This window comes from Etheostoma cragini, chromosome 10, assembly GCF_013103735.1.
Source record: "Etheostoma cragini isolate CJK2018 chromosome 10, CSU_Ecrag_1.0, whole genome shotgun sequence".
Lineage (NCBI taxonomy): Eukaryota > Metazoa > Chordata > Actinopteri > Perciformes > Percidae > Etheostoma > Etheostoma cragini.
Window position 1 is genome coordinate 2,772,255 of NC_048416.1, and position 14,726 is coordinate 2,786,980.

Sequence of the window (14,726 nt, forward strand, 5' to 3'; positions counted from 1 at the left end):
TGACACTACAGTGTGTGTGTGCGTGTGTGTGTGTGTGTGTGTGTGTGTGTGTGTGTGTGTGTGTGTGTGTGTGTGTGTTTGTGTGTGTTTGGCCACCATTAGTTATTCAGTATGCTGTCACGGTTTGACTAAATGCAAACAAGCCTGCTATAATATTTCATATATAATATTGGATTTCACACATCAGTCTGTTTACAAATTTTGTAATGTTGCTAGTGGCATCCCAAATCTCCGCTGAAGTGGCTGAAGTGGCTATTAATCCTACTTTTTGGTTATAATGCAGTTATACATGTAAGTAAGCCATTTATACCTATGGAGAGATGGGAAATACTTAGGTAGATTTTTCAGATATTTTTACTTTACTCTGTATTTTTGAGGCCACTTTTTACTTTTACTCCTAACATTTTAACACAAATACCAGAACTTTCTCCTCCTTACATTTTAAACATCGGCTTGTTACTTTAGTTTTGTGCAAAAGGTCGTTTACCAGGTGTGATAATGAGTGCATGTTGGGGATTACCGCGGACACGCACCACACAAAAAAAAAGTGAGAGAAAATTAAGAAAGACAGACTGTCAGACTGTGAGTCCATGAGAACTGTAAGTCCTATACGTTGTCCATTTAAGTTCATTAAAGCCTGTTGTTGTATTGGTCAATAGTTCTGGCAAATGTCAAACTAAGTTATCTAGTGATGTTGTTGTTCGTGTTTTCCACCTGTTTTTTCACCTGCTTTCTGTGTCTGTTGCTGGTTGATTGTCTTTTGTCACTCGTCGTCAGTCCTTTTAGTCCCCTTCCTGTGTTTAAGCCGCCTTTCCATGTTCCTGGATTTCTCTGTGTTTCCAGACTTCTCCTGTGTTGGTATTATTCCTCAGATTACGTGGTTTGTATATTCTCAATCTGTTTTTATTAATTTACTCATACAAACTGCTGCTCCCTCCTTGCCTTTCTGCACTTGGCTCCAAGCCTCATGAATCCTGACAGTATCAACCAACCAAGACTGGACCCAGCAGACCCTATTCCGGAAGAACTGTGTTATGCATTGTGTGCCCTGTTGGAGCTTGAAGACATGTACAAACTAAAACACGAAATGGAAAACCAACAGAAAACATGAAACCAACTTAAACACAGAAACTTGAGATGGGGATGAGATGTGACATAACTGTTGCCGAAGCCAGTCGGGAGAAGAGCAAACTCATCACCACACCATTGGCTGCTGATGGAGAGAAAAACAGAGCCACCAGATGGCAGAAGGGTACTTTACAAAAACCAAATCTGAAAATAAAATACTGGCAGATTCGCCAATCCTGCATTAAATCGAAATTCAAAGCTCATTTTCAATCGATTTTTGATAAAGAATCAAAATCATGAAACCCCTAGTTATAATCATTAGAGCCCTTCATAAAAGGTGCCTTGTTAGAAAGTAACTAAACGTATTGTGCAAAACTGAAAATGACGTATTATATTTCACCAACAGACCACTTCCATTTTCCCAAACTTATGGCAGCATAAGCTGTTTGAGGAATCATTAATCCCCACTGTTACTCATGTTTTTCTTTCTATTGCTCAACTTAAAATGACCTCTTGAGAACGGTGCTGCAAAGAATAGCAGAACTAACTTCAAAATGGAGGAGGTGTGTCATCGAATGACTATCCATCGCATCTAAATGGGCGGTATTTATATACGGTTTTCTAGTCTTAACGACTACTTAAAGCTCTTTAACAGGAACAGTACAGGAACCATTCCCCATTCACACACATTCACTGTGATCAAAGCTGCCGTGCAAGGTGCCATCAGATACCCACACACATTTACACTCTGATGCATCGGGAGCAATTCGGGGTTCAGTGTCTTGACCAAGGATTGGACCACCAACCGTTTGCTCATGGGATGTCAAACTACCAGACTGAGACGGCCCTTTATAATAAAACAACAGGCAGCAACACTGGTCTAGTTTTAGCAGCTCTGTCTGTCGCCCTCCATCATCTCTGTCGACACACACTAATCTGTCTATTCTAGGACAAGGACCCAAATACTTTATCAGGGGAGCCATGGAGAGCGCAACTGGGTCACAGGCCAAACACTGGAATTTACCGATGATATAGTTCGTAGAAAGGATGAATAATGCAACAACCTTTGAAAATCGGATGAAATATAATCACACTATTTATAAGTAATGTAACTCATTTTAAATGTAAGAGTAGTATTGAGTAACACTGCGACAACTATGAAGAATAAAAGTCACTTAACCAGCAAGAGGTATGAATGGGGTCCAAGCCCCCCGACACAAGTCGCCCCCCTGCAGCCAGCGGAGGCGGCCTAAGTCAGACAAACACTCCCAAGGACAGGATGCATGTTGCATGTTCAGAAAAGAATGTTTTGAAAAGTATTTGCAGCATTTGTCATGATTCTGTGGTGTTTTTAATGAAAAAACATCACTTAAGCCTAGAGAGCCTCCTATAATTCTAACCCTAACCCATTAAATTGTTCCTCTCTAACTTGCACACTTTTTGGATTATCAAAATTCTTTCGATATTATTTTGATTAAGGTCCACAGAGTCTACGTGCAAATTATTTGTGGAGCTCGGACTCAGCCTGGGAGGATTTCGAAAAAGTATAAATTCATGATTTTAAGTTTTGTACAAGTAATAACAGTGGGGAAATTACTTGTTTTGGAACTCTGCACAAGAGACTTTCAGGTCTATTGATCTTATATTTCCTTGTTGGCATTTGATTTTTTTGTGGATGACTTTTTTTTAAAGACACAAATAGGGCTGGGCGACATGTAAAAAATCAAATATAACAATATTTTTGACCACATCAATGTCGGGATTGCGGCGATATTGTAGTCTTGACTTTTGGTGCTTTCACAAAATATTTACACTGAGAGTTTATTTATAATCTTCAGCAATGTGGTTATAATGACTAAGTGGGTAAAGGCAAATAATGGAACAGTTACAACAGTCAGTATGTTCAGAAAATGACATCACTTTACTGTGATGTAACCTTTAAAACCAGGAAAAGACAACGCTTAAATAAATATCACGATATTTTAATTTCAAAAATGTAGGACGATATCAAGATTCCTATATTGATGTCGAAAATAAGATGTAGATATAATATTGAAATATTAACCCAGCCCAACACCAATACATAATCTCCTTCAAAAACAGCTAGCTTGTTTGCTTATAGCAAAACCCAACTGCTTACCAGTGTTAGGTAACTTACTTGAAGACTGTTATCAATTACTCATTTCACATTACTCATTGAAAAACTAAATACATTACTTTACTAATTAAGCAGCAGCAACAGTAATATGTATTACTTTACCAGTAAAGCTCCGTCTAAGACCTTCAAACAACTCTGTATCTTACACACACACACATTTTTGTGTAGAAATAGAAAATAAGACATTGTGGTTTAACAAGCAGGAAGCCCTACCGTTAAGGGGGATTTACTGACCTAGCTAGTTTAGCTAATCTCAGCTACGAGCTACAACTAGCATAGGTGACTGCTAAATGGTCAACGTTAGCATGCCAGCTAACAATACACAACGTGTGAATAATGTTGCCTTTAATGGGGTTGTGTTTAACGTGTTAGCAAGTGGAGTCAACTTGACTGCCCTGATATGTGATTTTCACTCACTCGGAAGTGTAACATTACATTTTCTCAAAGCCCTGAGTTCACTCGTTGTGATTTGTTTGCTAACGTTTTCAGAAATGACTGATGCCATGAAAGTGATTAAGTGTATAGTAATTTAACGTATTGCAATTTTAGCCTCATAGAGTTTTTCTTCATACTTTTATGAGTCTGTCAAATATTGATATGCCGATATAACCACCTCGTCTTTCTCGTCATTCTTGTCATTATGCTTTTGCATTTCCTGCATTACATTACGCTCTTGCTAGCTTTCTAAGTTGTTAGCTTTGCTGGCTTTTAGCGAGTTCCATTTGAAGGCATTGTAAAATAACTAATTATAACCAGGAGTCACTCACATAATACCTTAATACGTCAAGCTAACATATACCCGACCAGGGACTCGAGCGGGGAACCGACCAAGGACCCGACAGGGGACCCAACCAGGGGCCCGACCAAGGACCCGACAGGGGACCCGAAGGACCCGACCGGGGACCCGATCAGGGACCGAGATTATATTAAACCACCATTAAACTTCCGGTCATACAGCGAACAAGCCGACCCTCAAAATTCACAGTCACAAAGTGTTAACATTACAGTGATTCGTAACTGTAATCACTGACTTTTATAATCCCTTTCACAATTGTTACAGCACTAGAATTTACTTTTTTTTGTTTTAAATAGAATAGTTTATTAAAGAATAGGCACATTTCTTCACAGACCTGTGTTTAAAAAGTAGGGATAGTGATAGAAATGAAATTTAATTTGTTATTTTTGATTTGTTTGAGGCCTAAACCCTTTAAAGCCTAATCTCATTAAAGTACCACATGCTTTTTTGAATAAACAGCTCTTGGTTAGGTGGCATTCTTAATGTAAAATCTAAAATCTGTGGAGACCTAAAATCCTAATATCCTCATGGGGCATCTTGCTTTAAACAATTACTTTTAATTTTTCCCCATCAAGGTTTTATAACTCATTTAGACACATATTCATATTTTATCTTGAGAGGATACAAAACCTTTTCTTAGACCCAAATTTCTAGTCCTTGCTCGAGGCATCTTTGCTTTGGAGATGCATCAAAATGATTTTCAGCTGTTCATTTTAGCATAAGAAACCAGTCTTCTTAAAGCTAATAGCAGGGAATTTGCATTTCATGAGGCAATCTTAGGATAAAAAAACAAAAACAAAACAGCAGCTTTTTATATCCGTCATAATCACCTCACATCACCTTGTTGTGCTGAGCAGAGAGACACACATGCAGGCATAGAGTAAAGTCAATAAACAGAAAGCCTAAAGGCATGATGAGGGATGTGTGAGGTCTACATACCGAAGACTGTGCGTGCCGGGACCGATTCTTTATTTATCCAGAAGGACACTTGGGAGAGGATTACTGTCATTATGCAGGGGATATACGTCTGAATCATGAAGTAGCCCATTTTACGTTTCAAGTGGAAGTGGACCGTCATGACCACATATTCACCTGGAAGATCAACAGAAAAGAATTAGTTTGATTAACAAAGAATTTAAAGTTGCAGGGTGACACATTTCACTTAATGCAGCTTTAGACACATGTCACATTTGATTCTATTTGATTTATTATTCTTAGTGCCTGTCTACATGTTAGTATCCCCTATCCATTTTCCCCCAAATGGACACATGCCACCAAACTTTCTGCCGCTAAAATCCTTTTTTCAGATCCTGCAGTATTTATGTGAACTGAAAGGCCCTCTGAAATGACACAATTCATGATGTTGACAGGGTTGGATTTCAAGAGGCTGGTACTGTCTGCTTAGCATGGTCCTACCAGACTTATACATTTAATTTGTACAGAGAGTCTGGTCACTCTTCATTGACAAGAGTTGACTTCCTTGAAGGGGGGTACCGTTGAAGTTTAAAACTATTGGATCTACCCGGAGCCACTCTGGATCTGCCACAACAAATCGCCAACGTTTGGTCGTGACGTCAGCTTAGCGTTGCTAGAGTTAGCCTGAGCCAACTCCTACACCACTAACAGAGCTGGAAAATCAAAATTGTCCCGAAGCCCATGGGTGGGAGGGCCACAACAACATGGCCACCAACAAAACTTAGCAAAGATTGTTTTTGCTCGGGCTTTAACTTCTGGATATTTGGCAGCGTTGCCACAATGGACCGAATGGCTTCGCTTGCATCTTTCTCTGCAAAATACAAATTTCAAAAATTCAAACTAGCACTCTGTTGTGGGTTGGGGTTTATTTTTCCCTTTCCTTGGTCTCTTTGTGTTTTTATCTTAGTTTTTTCCTGGTTCTGTCTTGTGTCCCCCTGTGTATGTTTGTTCTGCTTCCTGTTTAACTTTGGTAGTTTTGTCTTCTGTCTTGTCTTGTTCAGCTTTGCTTTGTTTGTCTGATTGTCCTGACCCGCCCTAATGTGATTCACCTGACGTCTTACCTGTTCCCCATTACCTCGTTGCCTCTTGTATTTACCCCCTGTGTTTCCGTTGTCCCTTGTCAGATCCTGTTCCAGTCAGCGTGTTCATCTTCCCCGTGAGTTATTCCCTGTGTTTGATTCCTGTTTTTCGACTTTTGTCTTCACCGGACCTGTTTTTGGATTGCTTCTTTTTGAGCCTTTGCCTTTTTTGTGTTTTGGATTTTCATGTTTTTTGGACGTTGCCTTTTCCCTGTGTTTTTGAACTGTTTAAATAAATCCGATTATACCTTCCCTTGCCTGCCTCCCTGTTCTCTGCATTTGGGTCCTATATGGTTTGCCGGACCATAACACACCAAACCTCAACGTCATCTTTCTCAGCCACTCCCTCTGTTTGCTGATTGGAAAAGTTTGACTGGAGAAAACCAGCAAATATACTGCAAACCTAGACGTAGTGCTGAAGGAAAATGAAAATTGAGGGGAAGTACATAGGAAGTCGGAGCCAGGCTACTGTCTGCTGGCCATGGTCCAATGGAGTGACAAAGCTCCAAATCCTTTCAACCTTTGCTGCATTTGTACTGTATTGTTCCTGTCAGTCTTATGGAAAATATAGTGTAAACCTGGTAAATCTACCAGGTTTGACATAGTATGATAGACAGAGACAGCTGGACATCTATTTTACACCCTTTTTTTTTTTTTACAATAATGTGTGAAAAAAAGAGAGCCATTTTGATTGGAAGCATTCAGTACAATTGAGTCGATGAGTCAAAATGGTGAGAGGACGAGGTAGTCTCACCTGTGATGGATTTAATGGTTTCACTGGAGACCGTCTGGCCGATGAGATCATACTGAACGAGGCTGGAGGACTCAGGAGGGACCTCCACTGAATGCTTGGGCCCTTTGGTCCAAGTATAGATCACCTCTGTTTTAGGATAGGCATCTGTGGGAAGACAGCAAAGCCGACCTGATGTGAGTCACCTACTGTAAGTTGTGTACAGTGTAGTGTAAAGACTAAGAATGATGTGTATGTATGAAATGTGTTTGTGTCTTTCAATATCTTTCACAATATATACACATGACTGTAATGTGATTTTACATGTAGCTATTGTTTGTATAAGTGTGTATATACATTATGCACATTATATAGATACAATTGTGATTAATGGTAAATGGACTGCATTTAGATAGCGTCTTTCTACCTTACAGGACGAAGTGCTTTACAATTTGCCTCTCATTCACACACACACATTCACATACCGATGGTGGCGGGCTGCAATGCAAGGCGCTGTCCTGTCATTGGGCCACACATGTTGGAAAACCAAACGTCTACGTTGATATTATAGATAGATAGATAGATAGATATTTATTGATCCCAAAAAAATGGGAAATTGCAGTGTTACAGCAGCACACAATAATAATAATAACAAAATATAAGAACAAAATATAAGAATATAAGAACAACTATTTAAATAGTTGTTCTTATATTATATAGTTATAATCTGGAGACACACAGCGCGGTAAATTTTGAACGTTTGGTTTGAATACACAATGTGAAATTTACATTTTTAAATTTACATTCTGTCTGCTGTTTGGTGTTGGACGGGTAGTGTACAATGGGTTTATCAGAACATTTTCACTGAAAACGGCTGTCTGATGTTGAAGTTGAAGTTGATGAGAGCCCGAAGAGTGAACCAAAACATTAAAGTTGCCACAAAAACCAAAACAAGGAGCTGAAAGACCATTTAATGGCTGAGGGGAACTGCAATTCTTCATAATATTTTTAATTTGATATCCTTAAATCTGAAGGTGAAACATTCAGATAAATTCCCCACTGTGTCGGACCCAGTGATACTTTTAATCATAACAAGTCAAGATGTCGGCCAGTCTGTGGATGCGCAACAAAATGCCAGTTGTCTTTTCCTGCCACTCCCTGTGGGACTCCACATCGGCGGGATACACACTGTGCTGCCAAAATGACATGACTGTGGTGTGTCATGGAGAGGAACGTAATGCCTGTGCACACAAGTCCAGATGGAGAAACAGAAAAGGAGATGTAGCGAGGGAGAAAGAAAGAGTGATGGAGGAAAGAAAAAGGCAGGGCAGACAAAATGAAAATGAGCACACACGCAAACACACACACACACACACCAGCTATGGAAAATAGCTGCATAGGTCTGTTCTATCCGGAGGCAGAGGAAGGGACTCTGACCTTTCCTTCGCTTCAGGCCATTTCTGATCCATAGTTGCCTTTTCCTGACTGGAGGCTAGCAAGCAGCAGAGTGGGATGGTGAAAGGGAGGAGGATGAGGAGGGGTAGATGGATGACAATAACTGAGAAATGTGAATTTGTCCTTTGCAATGTCAACGCACTGAGTATTTGGGATGAATGCGAAGGCAAACCCGTTGTCTTTTCCCTATTCTTTCCCTTCCAGATGTAATCTCCAAACTGGTGTTCTTCTCCGATAAGACAAGGACGAGAACACCTTTATTTCAGATAAGTCATTTCTGCTGACCAGCAAGCCCACTATATACATTGGTGCTGAGCTAGGGCTCCATTGTTCACGATGAAGCATGAAATGCTTCTATATTAAGAATAAGCATTCAGTTGCTTTGTGTCTCACAAAGTGCTCAGCTCCTCAGCACGCTTGTCAGCAGAGAATCCATCCAGAAACTCTTAAAAACGTCACCTAAAAGGCACCATATGTATCATTTGTATACATAAGACTAGCTAAGACTTGAAAAGCGATACATATATGCAGTCCATTTACCATTAAAGCCAGCTGCCAGATAGCTTAGCACAGATTCTGGAAACAGCTAGATCCTTGTTGTTTTTACACTTCGGTACAAACACCAGGTCTCACCAAAAGGCATGTATAACATTCAAATTTCTTAAGTCATTTTGCATTTTGTCACAAGGAAAATGTTGGGGTTTCACATGTAATATAAGGCCATTTAGTCACTACTGACTTATCGTGTCGTAATGTAAAAAGCAAAAGTCTGCGTTGAGAAGAGAAAAGGGGGGAAGGATGGGTCAAACAAACACAGGACTTTCATTTTGCTGTCCCGTGTGAAACCAAAAGTCTTTTCATGTTGACTATTTCACTTATGTAGGCTACCGCATGTGACTTAATTTGTGTAAAAACACATACTTATTTTAACCCAAACCATGTTCTTTTACTTAACCTAACCAAGTATTTTTGTTGCCTAAACATAACCATATATTTTTTTCAATTTACAACGTTGACCATGTGTTGAATGACAACAGTTTTGAATAACCAATCTAAAAAAGCAATGACATAACACGCAAAATTTACTTAAAAATCCCATAGCATGAAAATGTGACTTTATGAGGTTTTTTAACATTAACATGAGTTCCCCAGCCTGCCTATGGCCCCCCCAGTAGCTAGAAATGGTGATAGGTGTAAACCGAGCCCTGGGTATCCTGCTCTGCCTTTAAGAAAATGAAAGCTCAGATGGGCCGATCTGGAATCTGCTCCTTATGAGGTCATAAGGGGCAAGGTTACCTTCTCTTTCTCTGCTTTGCCCGCCCAGAGAATGTGGCGAACCCATGAGAGAGAGAGACATCATGGTTTTCAAACGAGCAAAGTGGCAGATGGTCAAGGCCACCCCCCCAGCCTCCACCTCGCCTCCCCCTCTCTCCTCCTCAATAGCTACTTACTACAGACAGAGATTTTGGGAAAGAGACTTCAGATACAGTATTAGGGGACCACTAAGGTTTTTAAAAAAGAGACTTCAGATACAGTATTAGGGGACCACTAAGGTTTTTAAAAAAGAGACTTCAGATACAGTATTAGGGGACCACTAAGGTCTATATAAAAGAGACTTCAGATACACTATTAGGGGACCATATTTACTGAACAAAAATGAGAGTGGCATCAATCTTGTCATTTAACTTTTGGCAAGAAAGTGAATAAGTCAAACTAAACCATGTGAGAATCTTAGTTGTTTTTTGTTTGTTTCTGCCATGATTTCACATTGTGTGTTGACCACGTCTCTCTCCATAACTTTCTCCAGCTACTACCATCAGGCCCCTGCCATAAAAGCCCTTTGGCCGAGAAAAACACAAATACAAACACAAATACAAATACAAACACAAATACAAATACAAACACAAATACAAACACAAACACAAATACAAACACAAATACAAACACAAATACAAACACAAATACAGATACTCCTTCATTCCCACTGCCATTAACTTAAATAAAAAGTAATCCCAACAGTTTGTTATTGCACGTTTCTGCAAACTTCTTTATCTATCACAAACACACACACACACACCCACCCACACACACACACAGGACTTACAACTTCCAAACTTGAGTGGGCACGCATGTCCATCCATGGGGAAGTCCACAAGCTTCATGGGGCACTCAGCGCTAATAGTCAACCTGTTGAAGTACAGAGTTACTCAATAATGGACTAAATACACACACAAACACGCACACACAGCAACACACACACACACACACACACACACACACCCACACACACAGATATACATATGCTTCAAGATGTTGTGCCAGAAACAAGGACAGCAACACCAATGTTTTGATAAATAATGTAAGTTACCATCTACTTAGCACTGTTATGCATAGGAAGGTATATTTCACATGTCATGTTAGCATGCACTGTTGTGAACAGAACTCATAGAGCTATGGCTGATTCTTCTGATGTAACATATATATCATGATGTGATAGAGGGTTAACACTGGAAAAGGTCTGTGATTTACTTTTTATACTACACTTTAAACCAAACCATTTGACCTAAATAGGCAAAGGAGCTGTTACGTGACTGTTGTATTGAATTCATGATTGAAAAGTTTGGCAGCCTCTGCACTGCCTCCGCACAGCTCTGCACTGTTTACACGTTATAAGCCACTGGGTTTGATTTCAAATCTGCACAAATACCAAAATATGGAAAAAGGAATTATGTGAAGAGTCCATTCCCACAATATAAATTGTATGGTTTCTAGTATATCTATATACTAAGTCTAGTATGGATGTGTTATTATTTAATCTGCTATAGATAGATGGTATAGAAAGAAGAAGAAAGGGAAGAAAAGAAACAAAAACATTGTAAATGTGTGTAGGTATGTATGTATGCATCTGTGTCTATGATATGTAATAAGTGAGGCATACGATTTTGTATTTATTAAAGGATAGGACTGTTTATGAACTTCTTCCCATTCCTTTTTGAACATGGGAATTTTTTGTTTCCATCATTTTGGAAGATTGAGCTGAGAAGTACATTACCTTATTTATCTGTCATTTTAATTATATATACTGTATGTATGTATATATTTCTATGCATATTTTTTATTTTAATGTTTTACATGTTCAAATAAACTATCACTATTAAAAAAAAATGGCATTTTTGAAAATAGCAGGAAACAGACAACATTATTTGATCAAATGTAGACTTTGAATATAATTCACCAGGTGTTTAATGCCAATAGGTACTATATGGTGATGATGATGATGATGATGATGATATGGTGACACTGCAGTACCTCATGGTGTACAAAATGGTGCCATTCTTCATGATGCGGAAAAGCTTGTTGGGGGCCGTCATGTTGTGAGCGACGGACTTCTTGCCGTTCCTGAAGAAGGTGTCCGGTGTCCACACGTTGTTCACCATCAGGTTGTTCAGCCTCAAAATCTCTACCGGGCCCTCGTACCTCAACCTCCGGTCCACCCACGTCTGGCGAAAGAACACGTCCATGGTGTACTCCTGAGACCGGGATGTTGGCAAACGCAAGATGAGCAACTGAGGTTCGGTAGGTTGGCAGGTGGGATGATATATTGATTCATGAATATCAGCATTCATCTGGAAGAACTGGTAAGTAAGGGTGGGGTGGGGTGGGGGGGGGTGGGGGGGGGGGTGGGGGCTTTTGGGTCTCCAGCCTCCTCCAATTTGTCTTAGAAGTTCCAAATCTTTTAGAGTTTTAAAATAACGTCAACTGTTCTATGCTACTAATATTACTACAACTATGTTACTCCCTATTGAAATTGTATGTCATTGTTCTTTTGGGGATCATGTATAAAGTATATTATGATGTATGCATTGATTTAATTACAGAAGTCCTGATCTTTATGGAATTTTATGGGATGGATTCAAATGTAGCAGATTTGTCATCTAAACATGCATTGTGTGAACTCTGCTCCGTCATAGTACTGTATATCAAAAAGAGGTTTCAACTGTAGTAATGTGGTTTATGCTACATTTCTAGCCTACCTGTTATGTAACTTAGCCTCTTTTTACGTGGCAGGAGTGAAAATGAGTCACCCATAATGAAGATGATGATCAATTAGGTGCAAAATAGAATGTACACTGTTAACAAACTGTGTTTTGTAATGTGAAAAAAAATTCTGTAATGATATTTTCACAGATGTTTCTCGTTATTTTGATTGTTAGATTAGCAGAAATGTCTATTTAAAAGCATAGAGGATATAATCTACAGAATTTTCTGGATAAGGCAGTGGTAAATATATTTTTTATGGATTCTTTTCTTACAGGATGATTCTTTTCATTGGCAAATATCATGTTTTCCCAAATGTTGTACAGATTTTTTGGCATTCTATCTCACACGGCCTGGAAAATAATGCATTTAGCAGCTGTAAATGGGAATCAAATCTGCTCCCGGACCCTTCTGGTTTAGACTGAGCCCTGAATGATTACAACTTCTGGCTCCGCCCCTGAATCCACATATGAAGTAGTGTATATTCTCGTCTGTAATGACCAATTTGGGACCAAAGTTAGACGAGCTTAGTATTAACAGTGCAGTGTTTAACTCCATTTAACATCTGGGTACATACCATTTCAACATCTGAGACCGGCCCAAAACTTGTCACATAAATGTCAGTCTTGACTTCAGTCACAGGACCTATAGAGCCAATAAAACACAACAAGTGTCACATGCCTTTGAAAATGAAAGTGGGGGAAAAAGCTTTAAAGGTGAAGAAACATAATCCTGTTTGATTTTGTCTCACTGAATGAACGTGAAGGCAGGAATTAGCCAAGTTCCAGGCGATGAGAACCAAATGGGACTCTATTTTAGAATGAAGCTATTACTTAACATGTTGTGGTTTCAGATATGATGTAGGCTAAAGAAAGAAAGAAAAAAATCCATACTTTTTGCAACTTGAACTTGTGCATTTAGCGTTTGTCGTGCAATGTTTACCCGGTTATGTAACTGCATTCGCTTAAATGTGCAAGCTTATAGGCCGGGCCCCTCTCCTGACAGCTAAACAACCAGGCTTCCAGGATGAAGTCTAAAACATTGCATGGTTTTGTGACACATGAAGCAACCTGTAAATAAAAGGTTACGTTTCCATTATGATCTGTTCACGACATATATCGCATATCCCTCCTCTGTTGCTACAAATATAACCAATTTACAGGGTGTTGGGTGCTATATAATGAGTTAAATTGATCATTATGCTGTGTTTTAACCTCTTTGTTGCATTAAAAAGTCAAATTAACAGAAAATTCAGTCTTGGCTTTTTTATTCAGGAGTATTAGGAGTGTTTCAGACGTGACATATAATCACATTGGAGAACCTATGTGATTGTGTATTTGCTGCTTAATAATAATGAGTTTACAACTACCTTATTGCACTTAATGGTTTGTTTGAACCTCTTATGGTACAAAATAAAACAAAATGCAGTTTTACAACATTATTGAAGGTAGTTTCCTATGGAAAATGGTCCTGGTGTACAAAAAATATTCCAAAAAATAAATAAAAAATAAGCTTTTTTTTTCTACATACCCCCAAATCCTGGTCGCAGCCTGTTGTCATAGCCGTCCAGAAGTCGGTCTAAAATCCGAGTAAAATTCTCCGGATGGATCCTTTCATCCTTCTTTGCCTGTCCAGAGATTTTCTTTACACTAGAACGAAAATTAAAAAAAAAAGAAGAATCAGGGTACCATAACTTCAAAAAAAAGAGGAAGAAAACTAAAAAATAAATGAGCCTCATTGGGGTCATTAGTGTTAGTGTGAGCCGAGCAGGAGGTTTCAGCACCGCGGACAGCGACGCTGTGGGACTCACCAAGTCGCCAAACAGAAAAAGTAGAAGAGGGTCCGAATAAAAGCGGGGCACATCGCCGTCGCCGTCTCCTTCTTCATGGCAGTAACCATCTTTGCATGCCATACTTCAAGCCTCTTCACATCTCACCGCGCCAGACGCCCGTGTCCCGGGGAACAGGACTCCGAGACGCGGCGGCACTGAGGGCAGAGCGGCGCAGAGAGGGAGCAAGTTCAGCCTCTCTCCCCCAATCCCGCAGTCTCTCTTTAGACGCGCAACACGCACACGCAATCACACACACTCACACACACACACACAAACTTTCAACCCCAACCCGGTCACCTCTCATTCAGATCCGAGTTGCTGGTGCTGGTGCCGGTGCCGTTGCCGTTCCCGTTACTGGTAGGCTGCTGGCGCTTCTTGCAACCAGGAAAAGAAACAATCCTCCTTCTCTCTCCTTCACTCTGTTTGCTTCTCTTTCTCACCCTCTGTCTCCCTCCCTCTCTCCCTCCCTCTCTCCTCTCCGTGTCTGTTTGCTTTCTCCTTTCTCCTTCTCACACACACCTGCTTTGGCCCTGACACAGATTAGACGTGCTTTGAATGACTTCAACACAGACACATCGCTGACTCCCCCCCCCCCT

The 14,726-nt window shown here is 39.8% G+C and overlaps 1 protein-coding gene and 1 long non-coding RNA gene across 3 annotated transcripts in view; one reads left to right on the plus strand and one right to left on the minus strand.

The window, feature by feature from the left end:
- Positions 1-14,533, minus strand: part of gabra4 (gamma-aminobutyric acid type A receptor subunit alpha4) — a 24,746-nt gene extending 10,213 nt beyond the window's left edge. For both annotated transcript variants that reach the window (XM_034884173.1, XM_034884172.1), the window contains exons 1-8: positions 14,428-14,533; positions 14,110-14,285; positions 13,830-13,948; positions 12,877-12,944; positions 11,571-11,791; positions 10,366-10,448; positions 6,831-6,974; positions 4,962-5,114 (exon numbers count right to left, since the gene is read on the minus strand). In XM_034884173.1, coding sequence (XP_034740064.1) covers positions 4,962-5,114; positions 6,831-6,974; positions 10,366-10,448; positions 11,571-11,791; positions 12,877-12,944; positions 13,830-13,948; positions 14,110-14,198 — 877 coding nt within the window. In that variant the 5' untranslated portion in view covers positions 14,199-14,285; positions 14,428-14,533. The remainder of the gene's footprint in view (positions 1-4,961; positions 5,115-6,830; positions 6,975-10,365; positions 10,449-11,570; positions 11,792-12,876; positions 12,945-13,829; positions 13,949-14,109; positions 14,286-14,427) is intronic.
- The window catches only part of LOC117952074, a 24,354-nt gene that overhangs the window by 8,116 nt on the left and 1,512 nt on the right, over positions 1-14,726 (plus strand). The window contains exon 2 of the long non-coding RNA XR_004658307.1: positions 7,182-7,189. This is a non-coding gene — a long non-coding RNA (uncharacterized LOC117952074). The remainder of the gene's footprint in view (positions 1-7,181; positions 7,190-14,726) is intronic.